At 43.3% G+C, this 19990-nt stretch overlaps 8 protein-coding genes across 8 annotated transcripts; 4 read left to right on the top strand and 4 right to left on the bottom strand.

The window, feature by feature from the left end:
- The first annotated feature begins 2 nt into the window (after positions 1 to 2).
- Positions 3 to 1653, top strand: V1516DRAFT_673122 (translation protein SH3-like domain-containing protein). Its single transcript, XM_066921846.1, has 5 exons — positions 3 to 91; positions 540 to 621; positions 676 to 698; positions 751 to 819; positions 880 to 1653. Exons 1-5 carry the CDS (start codon positions 74 to 76, stop codon positions 1162 to 1164), a joined length of 477 nt encoding a protein of 158 aa, XP_066778080.1. The 5' UTR covers positions 3 to 73; the 3' UTR covers positions 1165 to 1653.
- V1516DRAFT_673120 (Sac2 family-domain-containing protein) lies at positions 1654 to 4248 on the top strand. Its single transcript, XM_066921845.1, has one exon. It carries the CDS (start codon positions 1738 to 1740, stop codon positions 4102 to 4104), a length of 2367 nt encoding a protein of 788 aa, XP_066778079.1. The 5' UTR covers positions 1654 to 1737; the 3' UTR covers positions 4105 to 4248.
- V1516DRAFT_673118 (tRNA synthetases class I, catalytic domain-containing protein) lies at positions 4136 to 6920 on the bottom strand. The gene is made up of 3 exons (XM_066921844.1): positions 6493 to 6920; positions 6355 to 6426; positions 4136 to 6282 (listed from the first exon to the last, which is right to left on the bottom strand). Exons 1-3 carry the CDS (start codon positions 6779 to 6781, stop codon positions 4271 to 4273), a joined length of 2373 nt encoding a protein of 790 aa, XP_066778078.1. The 5' UTR covers positions 6782 to 6920; the 3' UTR covers positions 4136 to 4270.
- On the bottom strand, positions 6921 to 8442 carry V1516DRAFT_673117 (uncharacterized protein). Its single transcript, XM_066921843.1, has 3 exons — positions 8279 to 8442; positions 8063 to 8218; positions 6921 to 8004 (listed from the first exon to the last, which is right to left on the bottom strand). Exons 1-3 carry the CDS (start codon positions 8350 to 8352, stop codon positions 7275 to 7277), a joined length of 960 nt encoding a protein of 319 aa, XP_066778077.1. The 5' UTR covers positions 8353 to 8442; the 3' UTR covers positions 6921 to 7274.
- Positions 8443 to 9057: 615 nt separating this feature from the next.
- Positions 9058 to 10243, top strand: V1516DRAFT_623140 (mitochondrial carrier domain-containing protein; the record flags this gene model as incomplete). Its single annotated transcript, XM_066919616.1, has 5 exons — positions 9058 to 9253; positions 9309 to 9547; positions 9594 to 9690; positions 9744 to 9860; positions 9912 to 10243. 5 exons carry the CDS (start codon positions 9058 to 9060, stop codon positions 10241 to 10243), a joined length of 981 nt encoding a protein of 326 aa, XP_066778076.1.
- A 463-nt stretch (positions 10244 to 10706) lies between these two features.
- On the top strand, positions 10707 to 14548 carry V1516DRAFT_684879 (CPSF A subunit region-domain-containing protein; the record flags this gene model as incomplete). The annotated part of the gene is made up of 2 exons (XM_066923589.1): positions 10707 to 13012; positions 13174 to 14548. 2 exons carry the CDS (start codon positions 10707 to 10709, stop codon positions 14546 to 14548), a joined length of 3681 nt encoding a protein of 1226 aa, XP_066778075.1.
- V1516DRAFT_711289 (uncharacterized protein) lies at positions 14485 to 16476 on the bottom strand. The gene is made up of 2 exons (XM_066924263.1): positions 16282 to 16476; positions 14485 to 16211 (listed from the first exon to the last, which is right to left on the bottom strand). The coding sequence occupies exons 1-2, from the start codon at positions 16408 to 16410 to the stop codon at positions 14667 to 14669; spliced, it is 1674 nt and encodes a 557-aa protein (XP_066778074.1). The 5' UTR covers positions 16411 to 16476; the 3' UTR covers positions 14485 to 14666.
- Positions 16477 to 16570: 94 nt separating this feature from the next.
- Positions 16571 to 19891, bottom strand: V1516DRAFT_649339 (armadillo-type protein). The gene is made up of 5 exons (XM_066920230.1): positions 19701 to 19891; positions 19546 to 19604; positions 19367 to 19471; positions 19230 to 19307; positions 16571 to 19162 (listed from the first exon to the last, which is right to left on the bottom strand). Exons 1-5 carry the CDS (start codon positions 19741 to 19743, stop codon positions 16841 to 16843), a joined length of 2607 nt encoding a protein of 868 aa, XP_066778073.1. The 5' UTR covers positions 19744 to 19891; the 3' UTR covers positions 16571 to 16840.
- Between the last annotated feature and the right edge of the window lie 99 nt (positions 19892 to 19990).

Below are 19990 nucleotides of genomic sequence, written 5' to 3'. Positions count from 1 at the left end.
ACCTCTTTGTTTTAGAGAACTAAAAACCATTTTTCATTCATTAGAATTTTGATTACTGAATTTATCGATCATAATGTCTGACGACGCCGCCGTAAGTGGTTTTTTCTAGTTTACCTGCCTGGGTTTTTTGGCTGTTATTTGAGGGCGGAGTACAGGGAGAATGTGAGACTGCGAGACACGGGCTGCGATGTGCAAATGCGATTGTATTTTATTATTTTGTGTTGGATGCATTTGGTTTTTTGAGATCGGACGGTTTGCTGGATCGACTTTGAAGATTAAATTTTTTGGATCTCATTGCTAAGTGAAAGGGGAAGGGCGATAGATGACAACTCGTTTGGTAGTAGCGACTGATTCTGTCCTGGATTTGCGGTGTCGTACACCAGTATGTGAAGATCGTCTGTCTCGAATTCAGTATGAATTGCTAGAATAAGCTCATCAATCATGTCTATTTTTGCCTCGGCTATGCTTCTCTTGTTTACGCTCATCATTTGACTCGCCGGCCGAATTATGTTAAGGATGGTTATTGACTGTTTCTCTAGCAAACCTTTGAGTCTGTCTCTGCGGGTGCTTCCCTCACCTACCCCATGCAGTGTTCTGCTCTCCGCAAGAATGGTCATGTTGGTAAGTTTGGATATTTCGATGGATTATCGCGTATATTTTATTAACTTGCTGAAGTTATCAAGGGCCGTCCTTGCAAGGTTAGAATCTCAGCCCATCATCCTGTGAGACATTGCTCTAATTACTTTCTAGATTGTTGACATGTCTACTTCCAAGACTGGAAAGCACGGCCACGCAAAGGTTCATATGGTTGCCATTGACGTAAGTTTCAAAATAAATCCCCAGTTAGATAGAGAACAAAATCAAACTGACATGACTTAGATCTTCACCAACAAGAAGCTTGAAGATCTTTCTCCTTCCACTCACAATATGGAGGTCCCCAACGTCACTCGTACTGAGTTCCAGCTCATTAACATTGATGACGGTTTTCTTTCCCTCATGACTCCTGATGGAGCAACCAAGGACGATGTCAGAGTTCCTGATGGCGAGCTCGGTTCTAAGCTTGAGTCCGAGTGGGAAGAAGGCAAGGATCTTATTGTCACTATCATTTCCGCCATGAATGAGGAAGCCTGTATTTCCTACAAGGAGGCTCCTAAGGGTGCCTAAATATCAATCTAGTATAAACTATGTCAATATTATTTTGATCTGAGAAAATTGTTTCTTATGCGCGAACTACTCTTTTATCACTATATCTACTTTGTATAATCCCTACTTATTTTCTTTAGTGTCATCGCTTGTTGTATCGCCATGTTCTTGTGTTTTGATGTGTTTTTTTGTTAAAACGTTGTTACGTTATTTCTCTTCTTTTATTTTTCTCTTTTATCTATTTCATTCTCACTTTCTTTTGTTTGGCGATCAGTAGAAGAATCTGGGCGTACTGAATAAGATTGGATCCAATTTTTTGCGCTAGATAGAAAAATGAAGGCGTATTTTGTCGTTTTTGACTTGCTTTTTTTGCAGTTAGGATTTTAATTTGTAGAATGCGCTCATTGCAAATTATTAGGATTTTGGTTTCAAAATTGGTTTGGTATGTAGTTTAATGTTGTCATAGAACTGGGTCGCTGGCTGCGGCTAAGTTTAAGTACACAACTGAGAGTGTGAATCTACCTTGAAACGACAATTTAACAATTCTCTCTTCCTCGAGAATCGAAGACCGCCTCGGCTGACCTGTTTCGCCAAATGCAAATCTGGAATTCGTCACGTCATGGACGTCCTCCTCAGACAGGAGCGTTGCCACCCACAGCGGCCTCCTCCAACACATCGTCATCGGCCACCTCTCATCTGTTCAGTGGTGCACGGAGGTGGCCTGGTCTTCCTACAAATCATCATCCCCAACATCAACAACAGCAACGCGAACAGCATGACACCTCGCTAGATTCGAGAACAACAGATAGTCGACGTGTTTCATTAGCCTCGCTCGCATCACAAGATCTGACCTCTGCTGCTTTGACTATAGCTGATTCACAGACACCGACAGCATCTGCACCTAATCAGCTGTCATCAGTAGATCCAGACAGCGGGCTTAAACAAGTTCCCGCTTTTCAGGATGAAGATCCGCTAACAGTTTTAATTCGCCAACTTGGTTCCGACAACGGATATATTAAACTCTCCCAGATTGATAATGAGAAGAGTGAGGAGAACGCTGGCGCGAAATACGACACCGACCAGCAAGTAAAGGTAGCAAGAATAGACGCAGATGCGCTTGTTGCATGGGTCAAACTAAATAATAGCGTTCTCGAGGAAGTCGACATTTTCACTCTGGCTGGTATCGAACAGAGTTCTGGTCTAGAAACCCTCTCCAGCGTAACCGAGTCCGATCAAGATTTGGAGAGTGTTGGCACTCAGGCTGAACGGTTGAAGGACCTGCATGTGTCGATTCAGAAATGCGACACCGTTCTATCATCTGTGGAAGATTATTTGTCGATGTTTGAGAAAGATCTCGGCATGCTGTCTGCTGAGATAGAAACTCTGCAAAATCGTTCAATATTTCTCAATCGACGACTGGAAAATCGCCGAGAAGTTGAGTCGCGATTGGTTATACTAGTCGATGATATTATTGTTCCGCCACATGTTATTAAGACGATTTTAAGAGGTGAAATCAATGCTAAATGGATTACCACAATCCAAATTTTATCGTCGCGATTAAAGCGCATGGCGTTATTCCGGGCTGAGATTCACGCTCGTCAGCAGCAGGGCGATGACTCTGTCGCGCACGCTAGATTGATTAATGAAATTAGCCCGTTGCTTGATATGCTTGCAGACAAGGCAGTTGAACGAATTAGAGACTTCATTGTTTCTAAAATGAAACAGATCAGAGTTCCCAACACAAACGCGCAGGTAGTTCAACATGCCGTCTTGTTGAAATGCCGTTCACTATTTTCCTTTTTGGCCAATCGGAATAAGCAGCTTGCAGAAGATATTTCTCGCGGATACGTTAACATTATGAAATGGTATTACTCTTCAAATTTTGCACGGTACATCAAGGCGCTCGACAAACTGCACATTCGGCCAGTAGACCGATCAGCATTATTAGGTGAGATTGCTGGTGCAAACAACATTCGGTCTACGAGAATAGCGCTGAATCCATTAACACTTGGTCGTCGAGTTAATATCGTTTTTTCTACTGACAGTTCGGTTGTGCTGGAGCTTACGGCGGAGCAATCACAGGATTCGTTTTGGCTCGAGATTCCATTCCGCTCGCTGAATATTGCATTGATGGATAATGCGAGTGCCGAATACTTATTTATAGCCGATTTTTTTCAATTTAAGTCTACCGAGCAACAGGCGCGGTTATTTTATTCGATATTTCAGCCAACTTTTACATTGTGCGAGGGAGAGGTATCCAAGATAATGGATCTGGGTAATATGGACGCGTTTGGCATTCTTCTTTCGATTCGAATCATCACCTTACTGGAATATGAATTGCAGCGGCGAAAAGTTCCGGTGATGGAGGCGTACTGTAATTCAATTTCTATGTTGTTGTGGCCTCGATTTCAATCGATTATGAATGCGCATTCGGATTCAGTTCGCAAATTATCTGGACGGCCACCCATCGATCAACATACATCTATGTCTGGATCTGCAGCATCCGCAGCTGCTGCGGCTATTACAGAAGGAATATCATCTCTGCTGGGCACAACTTCGAACACAGGCTCGGGTTCGGTAAAGTCACTACTTCCGCATCCAGTAACACAGATATTTGCGACGTTTCTGGCAGGGATCTTAGAACTGAGTCCCGAGGACCAAGAGACAGAGCCTGTGTCTGTGTCTGTAGTACGGCTACGACATGAATTTGAGGTTTTCTTGTCGAAATATAGCACAAAACTGATTCCGACCAGCAGTTCCAATTCCAGTTCCAGCAGCAGCTCTGGTGGGGAGCTAGCGACCGCGCTTGCAGAAGCACAGAAGCTTCGGGAACGATTTCTGTTTAATAATTACGTTGTTGTGTTGACCGGCATCGTCGACATCGAGGGTAAATTGGCAGACGAAGAGCGCCGGCATTTTAAGAAGTTAACAGACGCTTATGCAAGTGTTATTGGGCAATAACTGAATACTCGGTCTTCTAGTCATTAGATCCTTTATCGGTGGGTTGCTAGCCATCTGGGCTTAGATTGTATATTACGTATCAATATTTTGTGAAATAATTATTCTGAACTTCGTAAGAATATGCTTTTGAATCTGAATTACCACGCGTATATAAATGAGTTAGCAGTTACTTGCTCGAATCTTCTTTCAAAGTAACAATGCGATTCAAAATCAGCTGATCGCTAGCTGTATCTTTGTCAACGCAAAAATATCCAACGCGCAAAGCCTGGAACCTCATACTTTCTGGTCCAGCTGTGATATCACGTTTGACAAACCGCTCCATGAAATCGCGGAAGCCGATTTCAACAACTGCATTTGTAAATAGGTCCAGCGAATTTGGATTCAGATCCGCCAAAAATCCGGCAGGATTCGATTCAGGATTTTCAGACAAAAAGAGGCAATTGAAATTCCGCAGCTGGGAAATGCAAACCGGCGAGTTGTAGGTCACAGATTTGCATACCCACTGCAAGTATGTTTTTGGTTTGATTTTCTTGTCAGACTCATACTGCGCTCGGATCTCGGTTACCAGTCCGGTCTTGGGATCTTTCGTAAACGACGTCACCCTGACGGTGTAGGGGACTTTCAACAAGCCTACTGATTTTCCAGGTGCAAGACGGAAATAATCCTTTGAATCTATTTCCCGAAAATCACTCCGATCAATATACACCGTGCGAGTAAATGGAACCGTATGCTCACCCATCTCGGGGCTACCAGGCTTATACGGCAGTGAAATTTCCTCCACGTAATCTTCAGGAAGATTCTCTAGAATCATCATAATTGGATCTTGAATCAGCATCATTCTGGGTGTATTGTCTTCAAGATATTTTCGGATTGAGGACTCGAACCGCACAACTTGAATATTACTGTTCGCGGTCGTGACTCCAAGCTCATTAACAAATGATAAGATAGCCTCCGGAGGCACACCTCGTCGACGAATCGCCGCCAGCGTAAACAGCCGAGGATCATCCCAACCGTTAACGTATTTCTCGTTTACAAGTCGCATGATTTTTCGCTTGGACATTATTGTACCCGTAATATTCAATCTGCCATATTCACGTTGCGCTGGCTTATAAATCTCAAGCGCATCGCATAGCCATTCGTACGACTGACGAGATAAATAAAACTCTGTCGTACAGAGCGAGTGTGAAATGTTCTCAAAGGAATCGCAAAGGCAATGCGTAAAGTCATAGGTAGGATAAATTTTCCATTTGTCTCCCGTACGATGGTGAGGCGCATTCAATACTCGATATGCTACAAGATCCCACATCTGAGGATTCGGATCTTCTAAATCCATCTTCATTCGCATTGTCGCCTGACCAGGAATGTATTTGCCATCGCGCATGGCACGAAACTCTTCAAGATTTTGCTCTACGGGCTTGTTGCGATGTACGCAAGCAACTCGAGGACCGCCTTTGAGGCCACGGTTCTCATGGACTTGATCGGGAGTACAGAAACAAATATAGCCCTTGTCCCGCTTGATTAATTCCTCGCCCAATTCATAAAGCTCTTGGAAATGATCCGATGAATAGGTAATCTTGTATGGCTCAAATCCTAGCCATCGAACAATCTCGAGAATCGATGTGAAGTATTCTTCTTTCTCTGCTTCTGGATTCGTATCATCATATCTCAGATAACAGAGTCCACCATTGTACTTAGCATATCCAAAATTGACAGCAATCGCCTTACTGTGACCAATATGAAGATATCCATTCGGTTCCGGTGGAAAGCGAGTAAAAACGCGGCCGCCGGTGGCCTTTAAGTGGGCTTCCATCAATTCAGGCTTAATCTGCTCATTTCCGCCTGGCTTATGGAGATCACCCAAAAACCCTTCAGTAAACATATTGCGGACCTTTTTGGGCTCTTCTGTAAGAGACACCTTTTTGATACCTGAATCTGCGGCCTTTTTGGTTTTCTTTACGAGAGCGTCTCGGCTGTCTTTGGGCCCTAAAACTTCTAATAATTTTGCATCAATACTCTTTTTGATATCGACAGGACTAGCCCACTTTAGAACGGGTAGCCGTTTGATTCCAGACATGATTGAAGGCAATGATTTATACCGGTTCGTCACGATCTCGTTTTCATTATCAGAAATGTACTTGTCAACTGTGGATTTAATTTGTTCCAGAGTAACTGTTTTACCTATTCAATTCCTAGTTAGCTCTTGCTCAACTATGAAATAGTCGCTATTGCAAGTTAAGAATTGCAACATACCAACGCCTGATGCCTCTTCAAGATCAGCAACATTGGCCTTATCTCCTGCAGACTTGATATATGAAACGGCACCTATAAAAATTAGCCCATCCGAATATATACTGCATATAGGGATTACAAATCGCAGAGATAGCGTACCATCAAGCTGGGTAGAGGACTTGATTTTCCTTGCGAGCACTGCATCGACCACCATTACGCGCGCAGAGAGCACACTCGAGTCTGTGACATCCTTGAGTAACAATGCCAGTGATTGCAATAAAACGGCGGTAGATTTGTCGTTGATAGGTATGGAAAGATGAGCATCCTCTATCACTGCCGCAATCGATCGAGCAAGCTTCTTGTTTTTAAGTATGTCTGCCAATGACTGGTCTGCGAGACCCAGAAGAGCCAGACGAGAAGTGAGAGTAGTAGTTTCTTCTGCAGACATCAACAATTCTCTACTAATTAAGAACTGAATCTGAATCGTAAATAATGTTGGCAAAACAATAGGAAAGAGAATGCAATCGCAATAGATGACTATTTCTAGCTCTGGTCTGCAGACACAAGTACCTCAGTCTTACATAACTGTTTGTAGGAATATTCAAGTACTAGAAATAACATTCAATGACCAAATTATCCTAAAAATACAAATATCAATCACTTATTACAATATCGGAGAAGACCATGTAGTAAAATAGACATGGGTTGAAAGGCTAGGTTAGAAACCCCACAAAACAACAAAAGAATCCACTTCAACAAACAATAACAAAACGTACATTCACCAGTATCTCATCCCTTATTTGCTCAACAAAATATTAACTTTAAACATAAATCTCTAATCGTAAAAAGGTTGTCTCAAGCGTATATCAAGTCCACTTCAAACAGAAGCTTGTGGGCAAAAATAGTATATCGTACATCACATTGCATGGTGCTAAGACTGACTAAAAGAGCATGCCCACGTATAGGCCTGCAAGAAGACAGATACTGCCGCCTATAAACGGAATAGATCCGAGCGCAATCTTAACAATCTCTGCTCCGCCATCGATAAATGGAAAGAAGGCGGCAGACCCTTCAGTATGTCGAATCAACAAAAGATAGGCCAACAATAGCTTCACAACGTTAAACGTGACTGGATCTACAACTTGACGCGCCTTGGAACCATGGGCCTTGAGCGATGTGAAGTTAACATAATACGACACAATCCATGGCAAAATAACGAGATATGTGGCCCAGAAAAACGTCGGACGCCAAAACGCATCGTATTTCAGGAGAGAAGCCAGATTGGGCAAAGTGACTGTAGTTATAGAAATCGAATAGCCAGTGAACGGAAAGCTAATGAGATTTACTTCATATGTCAAGGGGAAATAATAAATCGCAAAAAAAATTGCTTCCAGCGAAAGTTCTAACATGTTCACGACCACAACAGACGATAAATTGGAGCGAGCCCGACGACTGCTACTAATTATTGTTGACGCCGAAGAGACAGTATAGTCGGTAAATTGCCTTTTGGCGGCTGAAGAAGCTGACGATACCTGGTCCGCATACAATGAAAACGTGGACGGAGTAGTCGGTTGTGCCTCAGGAGAAGGCGTCTGTGACGCGGTACTAGATCTATCTGTACCGACGCGTTGGATCGGGGTAGCAGGGAAAATAAGACCTTGCTTAGAATCTCTTGTAAAATTAGCAAAAATCAAAAACAACATCGTGATATTAAAACACAAATCCGTACCCAGGCTGAGAACTTGAGATAGCCGTGCTTGTAGCTTTAGGCGTGGTATTTCTCAAATAAAACTGTCCATAGCTCGGATCACTCTTGTACGTCGAATGATTATCCAGCAAGAAATCGCTAATACGATTTTCAAGATCAATTTTGATACCGGAAGAACTAGAACAGAATCAGCACCTGCTTGAGAGTACCGTAACAAACCAAATCGCGTCTACTTACTCGATACCAAGATTCGATGCCATATCAGCAAGATCCTTCTTTTTAAGCGTACCCAAACGATAGACGGCAACCATGATTTCGACCTAATTTCACAGACAGACAAAAAACTATTTGAAAAGTCAGCAAGCAAATCGCGTCTTGTTCTCGAAACTATCGTGCAAAACATCAAAATATGTGATTAGTAGAGAAAACGCGACTGCCAGAGAAATGTAAACAAACATATAATCACGTGATATTATAGTCCCGAACGGGATAAACCTTAACCTTTTGCAAGCGAAAGTTTGGAGGTTGAAAATGGGACAGAAGCTACGGTACGGAAGAAAGCAAGAACATCTGGCAAATCATCGTATCTATTGACAGGTTACTTAAGCAAAATTTGAACAAAGTTAGCTTGCAATACGAGCATTCAGATAGGCGCTGTCCTGTTTTATGCTCCTAGAAAGAGAGCGGAGTGATTTAGGCTGCAAACGGGTATTTCCATTGGCATGCAGTTCCGACACAATCAGCCAATTGGAGAGTCGTTGATCTAATAGCAATTTCGCATTTCTCGCTCTTTCACTCAAATAATATTTGCTAATAATGCTGCCTTCAACGCCAGATATGGTATCAACTGGCCCGCAAGGGGGCCTAATACCGAGTAGCTCGATAGTGGCTCCAACTCATTCGCATGTCGATCAGTCTCAGAACACACCAATAATATATGTAAGATGCTTGTTTTTTTAAGTGTAAACTGGACAATTGGTTAAGAGAAAGGAAATGCTAATTCATTGGTGCAGAATATGATTGCAGGAGGAATAGGTGGTGGTGCTGGTGATTCAAGTATGCACTCGTTAGATACCGTGAAAACCCGTCAGCAAGGCGCAACAAATGCGGTAAAGTATCAGGGCACACTACGAGCATATGCAACTATATTCCGCGAAGAAGGCTTCTCACGAGGTCTTTATAGTGGATTCGTCCCTGCGATGTGGGGAAGCTGTAAGTTAGCTGCTGTTCTCAAATTAAATATCGTATTGATCTCCTTTTTGTCTAGTACCTGGAACGACTATTTTTTTCGGAACTTATGAGTTTACAAAACGCACTCTACTGGCTTATGGAATGCCGGAAACACTCTCATATCTTGCATCTGGCTTTATAGGTGATTTTGCCGCCTCCTTCATATATGTTCCTTCAGAGGTTTTGAAGACAAGAATGCAATTACAAGGAAGATATAATAATCCTTATTTCACTAGCGGTTACAACTATCGCGGATCTTGGGATGCTATGAAAACGGTAAGAGTAGCGTCATCTGTTATGGCTTCAGGGCTGACAGCAACAGATAATACGTCAAGAAGGATGGTCTGCAATGTTTTTCGGATACAAAGCTACTCTCGTTCGAGATCTTCCATTTTCCGCCTTGCAGCTTACTTTTTATGGTACAATAATATTTCACTGAATTCATATATGACTTAATAACTGATATAATTAGAACGGTTTCGAAGTGGTGCTCAATTTTTTATTGGCTCGCCCGACATTCCATTATGGGCTGAATTTTTCACGGGCGCGGTTGCGGGTGGACTGTCTGGCGTTTTGACAACTCCTACAGGTATGAATGAATTAGTGTATTTTCACGTAAGCTGTACTGATATATCGGTAGACGTCATCAAAACTAGAATACAAACACAACTAGAACTTTCCCATGTTCAAAGCGATACCTCGGCCATGCCGACGGCAAATTCAGAATCTACTATTTCTAAGGATATCCATATCAAGTCAGCTTCAACTAGTACCCAATCTCCCAGATTATCGCCGGACAGTACTATCCGGGCGTTGTCTGTTATATATCGCACCGAGGGAATGCGGGGGTTGTTTGCTGGCGTCGGCCCTCGTTTTGTTTGGACATCGATACAGAGCAGCATCATGTTGTTTGTCTATCAGAATGTTTTGAGAGCGCTGACAGGCAAGGATAGTGTCGAATTTTCTGCTTAAGATCTTTTCAGATAGAATTGGGCGGGTACAGATCCACTCTTGTCCACTGCCAAACCGTTTTGTATGCCAAAATGATTCTTTTTTTTTTTTTTTTCATTTTTGTTTATTGCACGCTTAGATGTACATAGTAATGTTTCCAGGAATAGAATTGGCGTAAATATTATATAATCCTGCTAGAATGTCGTTGTTTGTGCTGTTGCACATCAGGAGAAAAGGTCAAAAAAAAAGCTAGCGAACAGTAGTTGGGACCAGTTCCATGGTGATTACCACGCACGGTGAATCTTGCCTATTTATTTGCTAATTTTTCGTCGGAACTGAACGTCTTAATTGGCATTTTATGTTGTAGTGTGTCCATCTAGACGAATGACTGCATCTTACTAGATTTGGCGATTGTTGTCTTATATTCAATATTTTTTCTTGCATTGATTGGTTGGAACCGGATGAGAAATTTTGCGCTTGAATCATGGCGACACATCTCTATTCCTTCACTCTTGTACCTCCAACCGCTGTAGTTTCTTCGGTAATTGGGCAGTTTTCAGGTCAGAGGTATCAAGAAATTGTTGTCGCTCAGGGCTCTCGGTTGCAGCTGTTGCGTGCAGACAATTCGACTGACAAACTATTACCGGTTCTCACAACAAATCTGTTTGGAACCATCCGTTCGATAGCCTCGTTCAGAGTCGCTGGTGCTTCAAAAGATTATATAATTGTGGCATCTGACTCCGGTCGGATTTCAATTGTTGAATACAAACCCGAACAATCTCGATTTGTTCGGGTCCATTTAGAATCGTTTGGTAAATCTGGAATCAGAAGGGTCGTGCCTGGTCAATATTTGGCCGTGGATCCTAAAGGACGAGCGACACTCATTGCATCTATCGAAAAAAACAAGCTCGTTTACATTTTGAATCGAGATTCTTCCGCAAATATCACAATCTCGTCGCCATTGGAAGCTCACAAGCCACGGTCACTTCTGTATGATGTAGTTGCTCTGGATGTTGGATACGACAATCCCATCTTTGCTACTCTTGAAGTCGACTATTCAGATTGTGATCTAGATCCAACTGGGAAAGCATATGAACAAGTTAAAAAATATTTAACCTATTATGAACTTGATCTTGGTCTGAATCATGTTGTGCGTGCCTGGTCTGACGTCGTTGACCGAAATGCAAATCTTCTGCTGGCGGTTCCTGGTGGGCCTGATGGCCCATCTGGTGTCTTAGTTTGCACCCAAGGCTATATTGCCTATAAGCATATGGGCAAACAGACTCATCAGGTACCTATTCCCTGTCGTCGCACTCCTTTTGATGATTCTTCACGTAAGCGCACTATTGTATGCGGAGTGATGCATAAAATGAAGAGTGCCTTTTTCTTCTTGTTACAGTCAGACGAAGGCGATTTGTTTAAGCTCACTGTTGAATATGACGTGTTGGCTGTTCAGGAAATCAAAATCAAGTATTTTGAGACTGTTCCTCTAGCAAAGTCGCTTAATATTCTAAAATCAGGATTTCTGTTTGTTGCTGCAGAGGCTGGTTCTCATATGCTTTATCGATTCGAAAAGTTAGGCGATGATGACGATGAAATTGAGTTCTCTAGTTTGGATTATAAGAAGAGTGACATGAATCAATATCCTACAGCTTATTTTACTCTCCAACCTTTAGAGAATCTGGTTCTTGTGGATATGCTGGACTCCTTAAATCCTTTAATTAGTTCTGACATTGCAAACCTCTGTGGAGAAGACGCGCCTCAGATATATGCGCTAGCCGGTCAAGGCGCAAGATCGACATTCAGAACTATTCGTCATGGTCTTGAAGTCACAGAAATTGTTGAGTCAGAACTTCCAGGAGAACCAATTGCTGTCTGGACAACCAAACTGAAAAACGATGATGAGTTTGATTCGTACATAGTTTTATCGTTTGTTAATGGTACTTTGGTATTATCGATTGGCGAGACTGTCGAGGAAGCATCTGATTCAGGATTTTTATCGTCCATGCCTACTTTACTAGTTCAGCAAGTAGGAGAAGACTCAATTGTTCAAGTTTATCCGAAAGGAATTCGTCATATATCTGTCGACAAAGAGGTCAATGAATGGGAAGCCCCTTTACATACTGCAATTGTGGCCGCAACAGCTAACTCTCGACAAGTTGCGATCGCTCTTTCGACATCTGAGATTGTCTATTTCGAGTTGGATGAGGATGGACAATTGAATGAATATCAATATAAGCAAGAAATGGGCTCGTCTGTGACTGCCATGTCTGTGGGTGAAGTTCCCGAAGGCAAAATGAGAAACGCGTTTCTAGCCGTGGGATGTGAGGACAGTACAGTTCGTCTAGTTTCACTTGATCCTGACAATACTCTAGAGTCTATGAGCGTGCAGGCTTTGACTGCTCCTCCCTCTGCCCTTAGTATTATGACTATGCCAGATTATGTTTATGCGGGTAGCATGCAATCTTCATCTGAACCTACAAGAACGTTGTATTTACATATCGGCTTACGAAATGGAGTTTATCTTCGATCCGTTCTCGATAACATTTCTGGAGAGCTGTCAGATACCCAGACTCAGTTTCTGGGGCCCAAACCAGTTAAGCTTTTTGCAGTGTCGCTTCAAGAACAACCAGTTGTCTTGGCACTTTCAAGTCGGCCTTGGTTGGCCTATACGTATAACGTGAATTTCATGATCACTCCGCTGGCATATGACTCGTTGGAATATGGATCTGGATTTTCGAGTGAGCAATGTGCGGAAGGTGTGGTCGGTATCGAGGGCAAAAATTTACGGTGAGCTATACCCATGCATGTTTGATTGTCAGGAGTGATGAATTTAAGGTATCCTACTTACAGAGTGAGGAAATAATATTCTAACCAATTGTTCCTACTGAAAGCTGATTATCTATGCGTCTTATTGTGCTAATTTGTGATGAACTAACTAACCAATACAGGATTTTCTCAGTAGAGAAGTTTTCCGAAAATATCAAGCAAGATAATATTTCGCTGACTTACACGCCTCGTCGACTCGTTCGCAACCCATATAAGCCTGTTTATTATGTCATTGAAAGTGATAACAATACATTGAACAGTGAAGAGAAGCGACAATTGATGGAACAACAGCCTGATTATGAAGAGCCACCTGTAGAAGAATATGGAAATGCCAGATATAATGGTAAATGGGCATCTTGTGTGGAAGTAATCGATGCCGCAAATCAAGAAAAGACTTTCAGAGTGGAATTATTTGAGAACGAGGCTGCTTTTTCGGTAACGGTCTGTTCATTTGCAGACTATCATCGACGGAGGCGAGAGGAGGAGGACGAAGAAGGTCATGATGACGAAGAAAATGAAGCGGAAAGGGTTGGAAGTTCAATAGAACCAGTCTACGTGGTTGTTGGAACTGCGAAAGATCTCAGCCTTATTCCCAAAAAATGCTCGAAGGGATTTTTGCGAGTATACCGCGCTTCCAAGCATGGCGAAAAACTTGAATTTGTACATTGCACGGAACTTGATGAGGTTCCACTTGCAATGGTCGAATTTAAAGAAAAGTTGCTAGTCGGGGCAGGGGGATCTCTACGATTGTACGATATGGGAATGAAACAGCTATTACGGAAAGCCGAGTACCGGAACCGGAATTTGAATAGCATAGTTGATATTCAGACGATGGCAAACCGAGTAGTTATTGCAGACAACCAACAATCAGTCACATATCTTGTATACCGGAAACAGGACAGCCGATTTCTGCCGCTTGCAGATGATATAATTGCGCGGCATACGACTTGTTTCACGATGCTGGACTATTCGACGATAGTTGGAGGTGATAGGTTTGGGAATCTCTGGCTAGTTCGCGCGTCTGAAAAAATAAATCAAGTGGGGGACGATGATGATGGCGCCTTACTGCTTACTTCTCGGCCGTTTCTTGATGGAGCGCCATATAGGTTAGACAACATCGCACATTTCTTTGTGCAAGATATTCCGACATCAGTGCACCGAGTACAGCTATTACCTGGTGCGCGAGAAGTCATAGTTTACACTGGATTACAAGGCACGGTCGGTGTTCTTGGGCCCTTCACTTCGCGAGAAGATATTGATTTTTTCCAGCAATTGGAAGGGTTTATGCGGACTGAGGACCCACCGCTGTCTGGACGTGACCATTTGATATACCGAGGGCAATATGTTCCCGTGAAAAACGTTATCGACGGAGATTTGTGCGAGCAGTATGCTCTACTACCGATAGAAAAAAAACGAAGTATTGCTGCTGAACTCGACCGAACAGTTCGCGAGGTGGAGCGCAAAATTGCTGGCATGCGGACACGGTATGCGTTTTGATCGTATACCGAGGAAAAGCGGCTGGGATGGTAAGCGGCAGTATACGTTATATAGAGGTATATATGTAGTATATTTAATACATATAATTTTAGTATAGCTAGCTTTATTATATTCACGCTCAAGAATTGCTAGATTCAGATCTCTCGTCGTCTTCGTCGTCGTCGATATCTTCGACAATAAGATTCCCATTTGGAAATAACGAAGATTCATCACGAATAAGTTTTGCTGAGTCAACAGGCATCAACTGCCTGGGCATTGGAGAAACTAAGTTGAACATGTACGAGTGATGATAGTTTTTAGGCTTCAAAGGCGCAACACCAGAATCTAGTTGCCGAAGCGCTGTGATAGCTTCGTCCGAGAGACCGTCGGTCAAGTTATCTGTAGGATAGAGGAACAAGTAGCAGTCGACGTAAGCGTATATATCTTCGACTGACTGCGATTCTGACAGAAACTGTGTTCGAATTCGTTCTCCATTTTGCAGCCGGATGCTGATCCGAGCTATAGGCTCAGAAGTTGAGGAAGATGAAAATTCAGGAAGAACAGTTTTCAATTGTGTGGCTCGCCATATCCGATAGAGGTCCTTCTGTGCAGCAAGCTGTTGTCTTTGCCGTTCCGCGTACTCGAGAGCGGCTAACCGGTCTAGCTCCGCTCGTTCTTGCTCTTGTCTGATGCGTTCACGTTCCCGGTCAGCAGCAAGTGACGCTTCATACGCAGAATCCTGCTGCGCGCGAATGTCCCGTGCAGATTGTTGTTCTTGCCTTTCTAGGCGAATGCGCGTCAATGTAGGTCCATGACGAGTGATTATGTTGTTAATACTAGCAATTAATGAGGGCGGAGAAACGTATCCTTGTAGTCTTGCGTGGATTGACATCGCAGATGGGTGCGAAGAAGATGCTGGCGTATACGCGATGACAGCGAGAAAAGGATATTTAGTACAAGAAAGTGCATTAGATACCTGATAAGCTTCACTTTCTCGCACGTTACCTCCCCAAATAATTATGTCATTTTGTTTGAAAAACTGGACAACATCTGGAGAACATAACACGTCCTTATTGAATTTATGCGTGTCGTCATGCTCGTCACTTTGAAGCAACACTACCAAAATTCTAAGCTCCCGCCGTGCATAGTCAAGTGCCTGAGTATATCCACCATCGAAAAACGGAAGAATTTCGTCTTTGCCAGGTATGGTCGTCGCTGTCGTCGACGTCGTCGATGTAGTAGTAGTAATTTCTCCTGCTTCCGACGAGTTTGTCGACTCGGATGTTGACGAAGACAAAGCTGCAGTCAAGGGGCCGGCATAGCCAACATCTTCTTGGAAGTCCCGGATAAACCGTGCAGCTGTGTCGCGTGGATTGATACTCCGTCGTTCCGAATGCGCTGCACCGAGATTGGCGGGATAGACACCTGTCCAGCGAGGCAAAAAGGGAAATAGAATAGTAAAAAAAGAGTACAGCGACTGGCCTGCCCGCGAAATGATGGTCAGAGGAAACAGCACGATGGAGGAGATCACCGAAGCGAGAAACGATGTCCGCGGTGGTGAAAATGTCCGAGGTGTTGGAGCTACGACCCGTGGTGCGACGACCGGCGGCGGAGTTTGCTCACGAACTGGTGCGTTTGGGTTTGGTCGTATCGGTCCGCTGTCGAAATATCGTGTTAATGCTAGCTATTTTTGTCAGTAAGCACTTCGGGGAAATACTAGCTTTGATTAGAATCAATTATAAGAAATTACAAACCTCCACGTTCCAGTTACAGACTTCCATCATTTGAACTGCACCTGCGATATCATCTTCGGGCCAATCCGTGATCGTCACAAACTGTTGCAGTGCCTCAACATTAACTGCATCAAGATTGTCAAGATCCATATCTTGTTTCGTTTTCAATTCAGGTGTCCTTAAGTGCCTATATCGATTTGTATCGGTTTATGTGTGTTAAGATGCACGATTATATCATGTCGTCACATGATCCTGATCCATATCAAAATAGATCTCCATATGTTTTTTCAGACTCTACTAGAACAGAATACAAATATATAATTCAAATCATATTAATAATTCATTATATTTTGTGACATCAGAAAAGTCTTCGGCATCATTTGAAAACCAGAAGTACATGCATAATATTTACGACAGTTTCAACATGGATATACAACAATACAAAACTGCAAAATGGATACAGACAAACAAAATTGCACTTTCAACATCAACTCGCTCTCACATGCCCTAAATTAAAAGAGATTTCTCTCAAAAAAGTCTAGTAGTCAACCCACCCCGCTCTTTTATGACCTCGATTGTTTCACAATAGTGCAAGCTGTGCCTTTTGCTGTTCTCGCGCCCAGCGAGCGGTCTCCCGAAGATCAGGTGAAAATTCTTCAGATCGTGCCTTCTTTAGTAAGTCTGTGATCCAGTCCTCCCGATAATAGATCTTGACATCTCCTCGAGGATATATGTCTGCGATGTCACCAATCAATCCAACCATAGAGCGCAGCATAGATTGCGTCCGTAGCGTTGACGGCTGGCTGTGCAGTAACGACAAAAATCCAAGAATTGGCTGTACATAAGGTAGTAATATCTCTGGCCGTTCTCGTAATCCTTGTACAATACCCAGATATGCATCCACAATCGCCTCCTGTAAATCATAGATATACTCCTGAACGTCGATGGCAGCTCCGGGTTCTCGTCGCAAGCTAGAGGCCTGCACAAGAACTTGCATCACCACCGCCAGGTATTTTTCAAACTGTACTCCAATTGCTGACGCAATGTCGCCAAAGCAGGACAAAATACTGACCTTGACATCTCGACGTACAACTGGGTTTTGAAGATTACTGAGAAACACATTCATGTACAAATCGCAGAACGGATCAATTTGCGCTCCGAGCGCAACCGCAAGATCCGCAACAATGCTGACCGCAGTCTTGCAAGTTGGCGAATCAGGATCTTCAAGAGCTTTCATCAAAAACGGATTGAAAGCTTCTAAATACACGTTGAAATTCTCCTGTACAGCTCCAGCAATCGCTCCGATAGCCATAAAAATATCTTCCTCTATTAACGAATTCGAAAGCTTCTGCTGCAGCATACTCAAAAGTAAAGTCATTAGCCGATCGGAACTTGTTCGGTCCTTCGGTGAGACCCGTCGGATTACACTGGTAACCACGCTAAGTAAACTAGATTGTAACTCTTCCAAATTTGCACGATCATCCATACCAACAAGCTGTTGTTGCATTATTAATGTCTGCTCCAGTCTCTGCACGATTACTGAACTGAGTTCAGTAATTCTGGGGAGTGTATCCGCCGCACTGCAAGAGACTAAAACACCAAGAGCTTCATAAGCTGACGTACGAGATGACGCTTCATTATCCGCACGATCGCTGGCAACTAATAGCGCTTTCAATAAAGGATCGTAGTACTTGGACATGACCATAGTTTCCGTTTCAGGATCTTCTCGGCCGAACTGTTCAGTCAAATTTATTAACGTCCAACAACAGTTAGTGATAACTTTCGGGTGATCTTGAAGTCCTGAAATTAAAGCACTGACAATGCCAGGAAGATGATTCTGTGTATCAATACCTTCAATAACTAGGTCTGCAATGCGTCCCAGGCACCACGCAACAGTGTCCTTTACTTGAATCATTGGATCTGCCATCAAACTGAGCATCGGTGGAAGAGCCTGACCAATCAAATAGGCAAGAGTCTGCTGATCTGGCCCATCTAGAATTGATCCAAATGCCATCACAGCAGCCTCTCGACGACGCCAATCCTTTTGCTGTAAGTTCATTTCCACGAACGTCAAAGTCAGATTTACAACAGCAGATTCAGTGTCTTCAGCAAATAGCTGTAAGCAAGAGGCTGCAGCCATAGACACATTCCAATCATCATCTTCGGTATCTTCATCTTGTTTAGTTAGTAACTCTAACAGAGTCGGCAACACCTCGTTAATTGCAAACTTGGCGAACTCGAAATTCTCTGCGTCCTCGGGTAGTGCACCGTCACTATATCCGGTCTGCTCCCGCTCTCTTATCGAAATTTCCACATCACAGACTGTGCTCCAAAACTCCACAGCCATACATGCAACATCCGAATTCTCACTCTTCATGCCCTGAACAGTCAGTCCGTACAGGGCCTTTTCCATATACAGACGCATGTAAGGATAATAAATGCTCATGATACGCGCCAGAGCACCGAACGCGGACGCTTGAAGCTTAACATCAGAAGATTGAGTAGCTTCGCATACGACTTGCATGATGTAATTCCGCTCCCCTTCGTGAGCAAAATTGGCCCGCACGAACTCAAGGGAGTTGACAAGAGCATTAATAGCAGTCAACCGTACAACAGTTGAAGGTTCCTGAGAACGAGCTCCCTGAACAATTGCAGTTAAGATACCGCCAGCTTGGGCGATGACACCAGGACTGCTAGGATCTGCTGTCTCGCAAATGTAACCAATAGTTTGTAGCGAGGCCCTCTTAACGTTGACAGGTCGATCTTCGCTAGTATTCTGCACTAGGACATGCATCAGAGTTGGCCATTCCATTCTGGGTAGTTCTATATCCGCAATTGCAGCGACAAGCTGCGCAGCAGCATTTGCAACTCTGTCATCTGACGAAATTAGAGCTTGTAAAGCCTATATAACTAGTTGGTCAAAAAATTTCACGATATAATAAACAAAATCGAATGGAAAATAAACATACAATCTGCTTGATCTGTTCCTTAGGATCGCTTTCAATAGCCACCCATCGTTCGGACTGAGATCCTCGCGTCTTTGCATCCTAGAAACGTTACGTGTTAGAACTAGCACGCACACTGGACAAGACCTGACAGCACACACCTTGGCTACCAATTGATTTTTAATCGCAAGTCCAGCAAGCATGCGAACTTCGGTTTTCTGCGATTCATCTGCGAGAACGGTCGTGAGCATACCCAGGTACGGAACCTAGAATCAAAATTAGCATTTGTCAACGTGGGACAGCACTACCAGTAGTAGCTCTATACAACGGGGTCACATACGAAATGCTCTTCAGCGGCCTGCGCCAATTGCACCTCGGCCTCCTGTCTAGCCTTCGGATCTGAGAAAACAAAGAGTGTCAGTAAGATACATTACAAGAAAGAAAAGGTGGTGGGCATTCCAGTCAAGGCAGCAAAGATGTATTGATAAAACTTACCTGGGCTCAGAATGGCCGTCTCCAAGACGATGCCGATATTCATGGCGATAAAGACGCTAGCTGCTTCGTTTGAAAAGATTAATTTCGTCTAGAAAGCACGAAAACAAACGGCAAATGAGTGAACTAGATCGAAATTTGAGATATCTGCCGTTGTCTAGTCGTTCACTCAGACCGAGCAGAAAAAGAGTAGAGCATTCAGCTACGAGATGGAAAGAGAAAAATGGTTCCAAGACAGGTAAACAAAAGCCTTAGCTCACGCGTTTTAAGGTATATTTTATTAAATTGTGATC

This window comes from Lipomyces oligophaga (assembly GCF_038497815.1).
Source record: "Lipomyces oligophaga strain CBS 7107 unplaced genomic scaffold V1516scaffold_3, whole genome shotgun sequence".
NCBI lineage: Eukaryota > Fungi > Ascomycota > Lipomycetes > Lipomycetales > Lipomycetaceae > Lipomyces > [Lipomyces] oligophaga.
Note: the sequence above shows the minus strand (reverse complement) of the source record. Positions and strands in the feature narration are given on the sequence as shown.

Bases quoted from the DNA above. Each gene is read 5' to 3' on its own strand.
- V1516DRAFT_673122 (XM_066921846.1), top strand. The intron at 622-675 runs GTAAGTTTGGAT...AACTTGCTGAAG, and splicing joins CCGCAAGAATGGTCATGTTG to TTATCAAGGGCCGTCCTTGC. The intron at 820-879 runs GTAAGTTTCAAA...GACATGACTTAG, and splicing joins TTCATATGGTTGCCATTGAC to ATCTTCACCAACAAGAAGCT.
- V1516DRAFT_673120 (XM_066921845.1), top strand. From the start codon at position 1,738: ATGCAAATCTGGAATTCGTCACGTCATGGACGTCCTCCTCAGACAGGA.
- V1516DRAFT_673118 (XM_066921844.1), bottom strand. From the start codon at position 6,781: ATGTCTGCAGAAGAAACTACTACTCTCACTTCTCGTCTGGCTCTTCTG. The intron at 6,427-6,492 runs GTACGCTATCTC...TAATTTTTATAG, and splicing joins GTCCTCTACCCAGCTTGATG to GTGCCGTTTCATATATCAAG. The intron at 6,283-6,354 runs GTATGTTGCAAT...GGAATTGAATAG, and splicing joins TGAAGAGGCATCAGGCGTTG to GTAAAACAGTTACTCTGGAA.
- V1516DRAFT_673117 (XM_066921843.1), bottom strand. From the start codon at position 8,352: ATGGTTGCCGTCTATCGTTTGGGTACGCTTAAAAAGAAGGATCTTGCT. The intron at 8,219-8,278 runs GTAAGTAGACGC...ATTCTGTTCTAG, and splicing joins GCATCGAATCTTGGTATCGA to TTCTTCCGGTATCAAAATTG. The intron at 8,005-8,062 runs GTACGGATTTGT...TAATTTTACAAG, and splicing joins ATCTCAAGTTCTCAGCCTGG to AGATTCTAAGCAAGGTCTTA.
- V1516DRAFT_711289 (XM_066924263.1), bottom strand. From the start codon at position 16,410: ATGGATCTTGACAATCTTGATGCAGTTAATGTTGAGGCACTGCAACAG. The intron at 16,212-16,281 runs GTTTGTAATTTC...TGACAAAAATAG, and splicing joins TCTGTAACTGGAACGTGGAG to CTAGCATTAACACGATATTT.
- V1516DRAFT_649339 (XM_066920230.1), bottom strand. From the start codon at position 19,743: ATGAATATCGGCATCGTCTTGGAGACGGCCATTCTGAGCCCAG. The intron at 19,605-19,700 runs GTAAGTTTTATC...TTGTTTTCTCAG, and splicing joins GACGGCCATTCTGAGCCCAG to ATCCGAAGGCTAGACAGGAG. The intron at 19,472-19,545 runs GTATGTGACCCC...TTTTGATTCTAG, and splicing joins AGGCCGCTGAAGAGCATTTC to GTTCCGTACCTGGGTATGCT.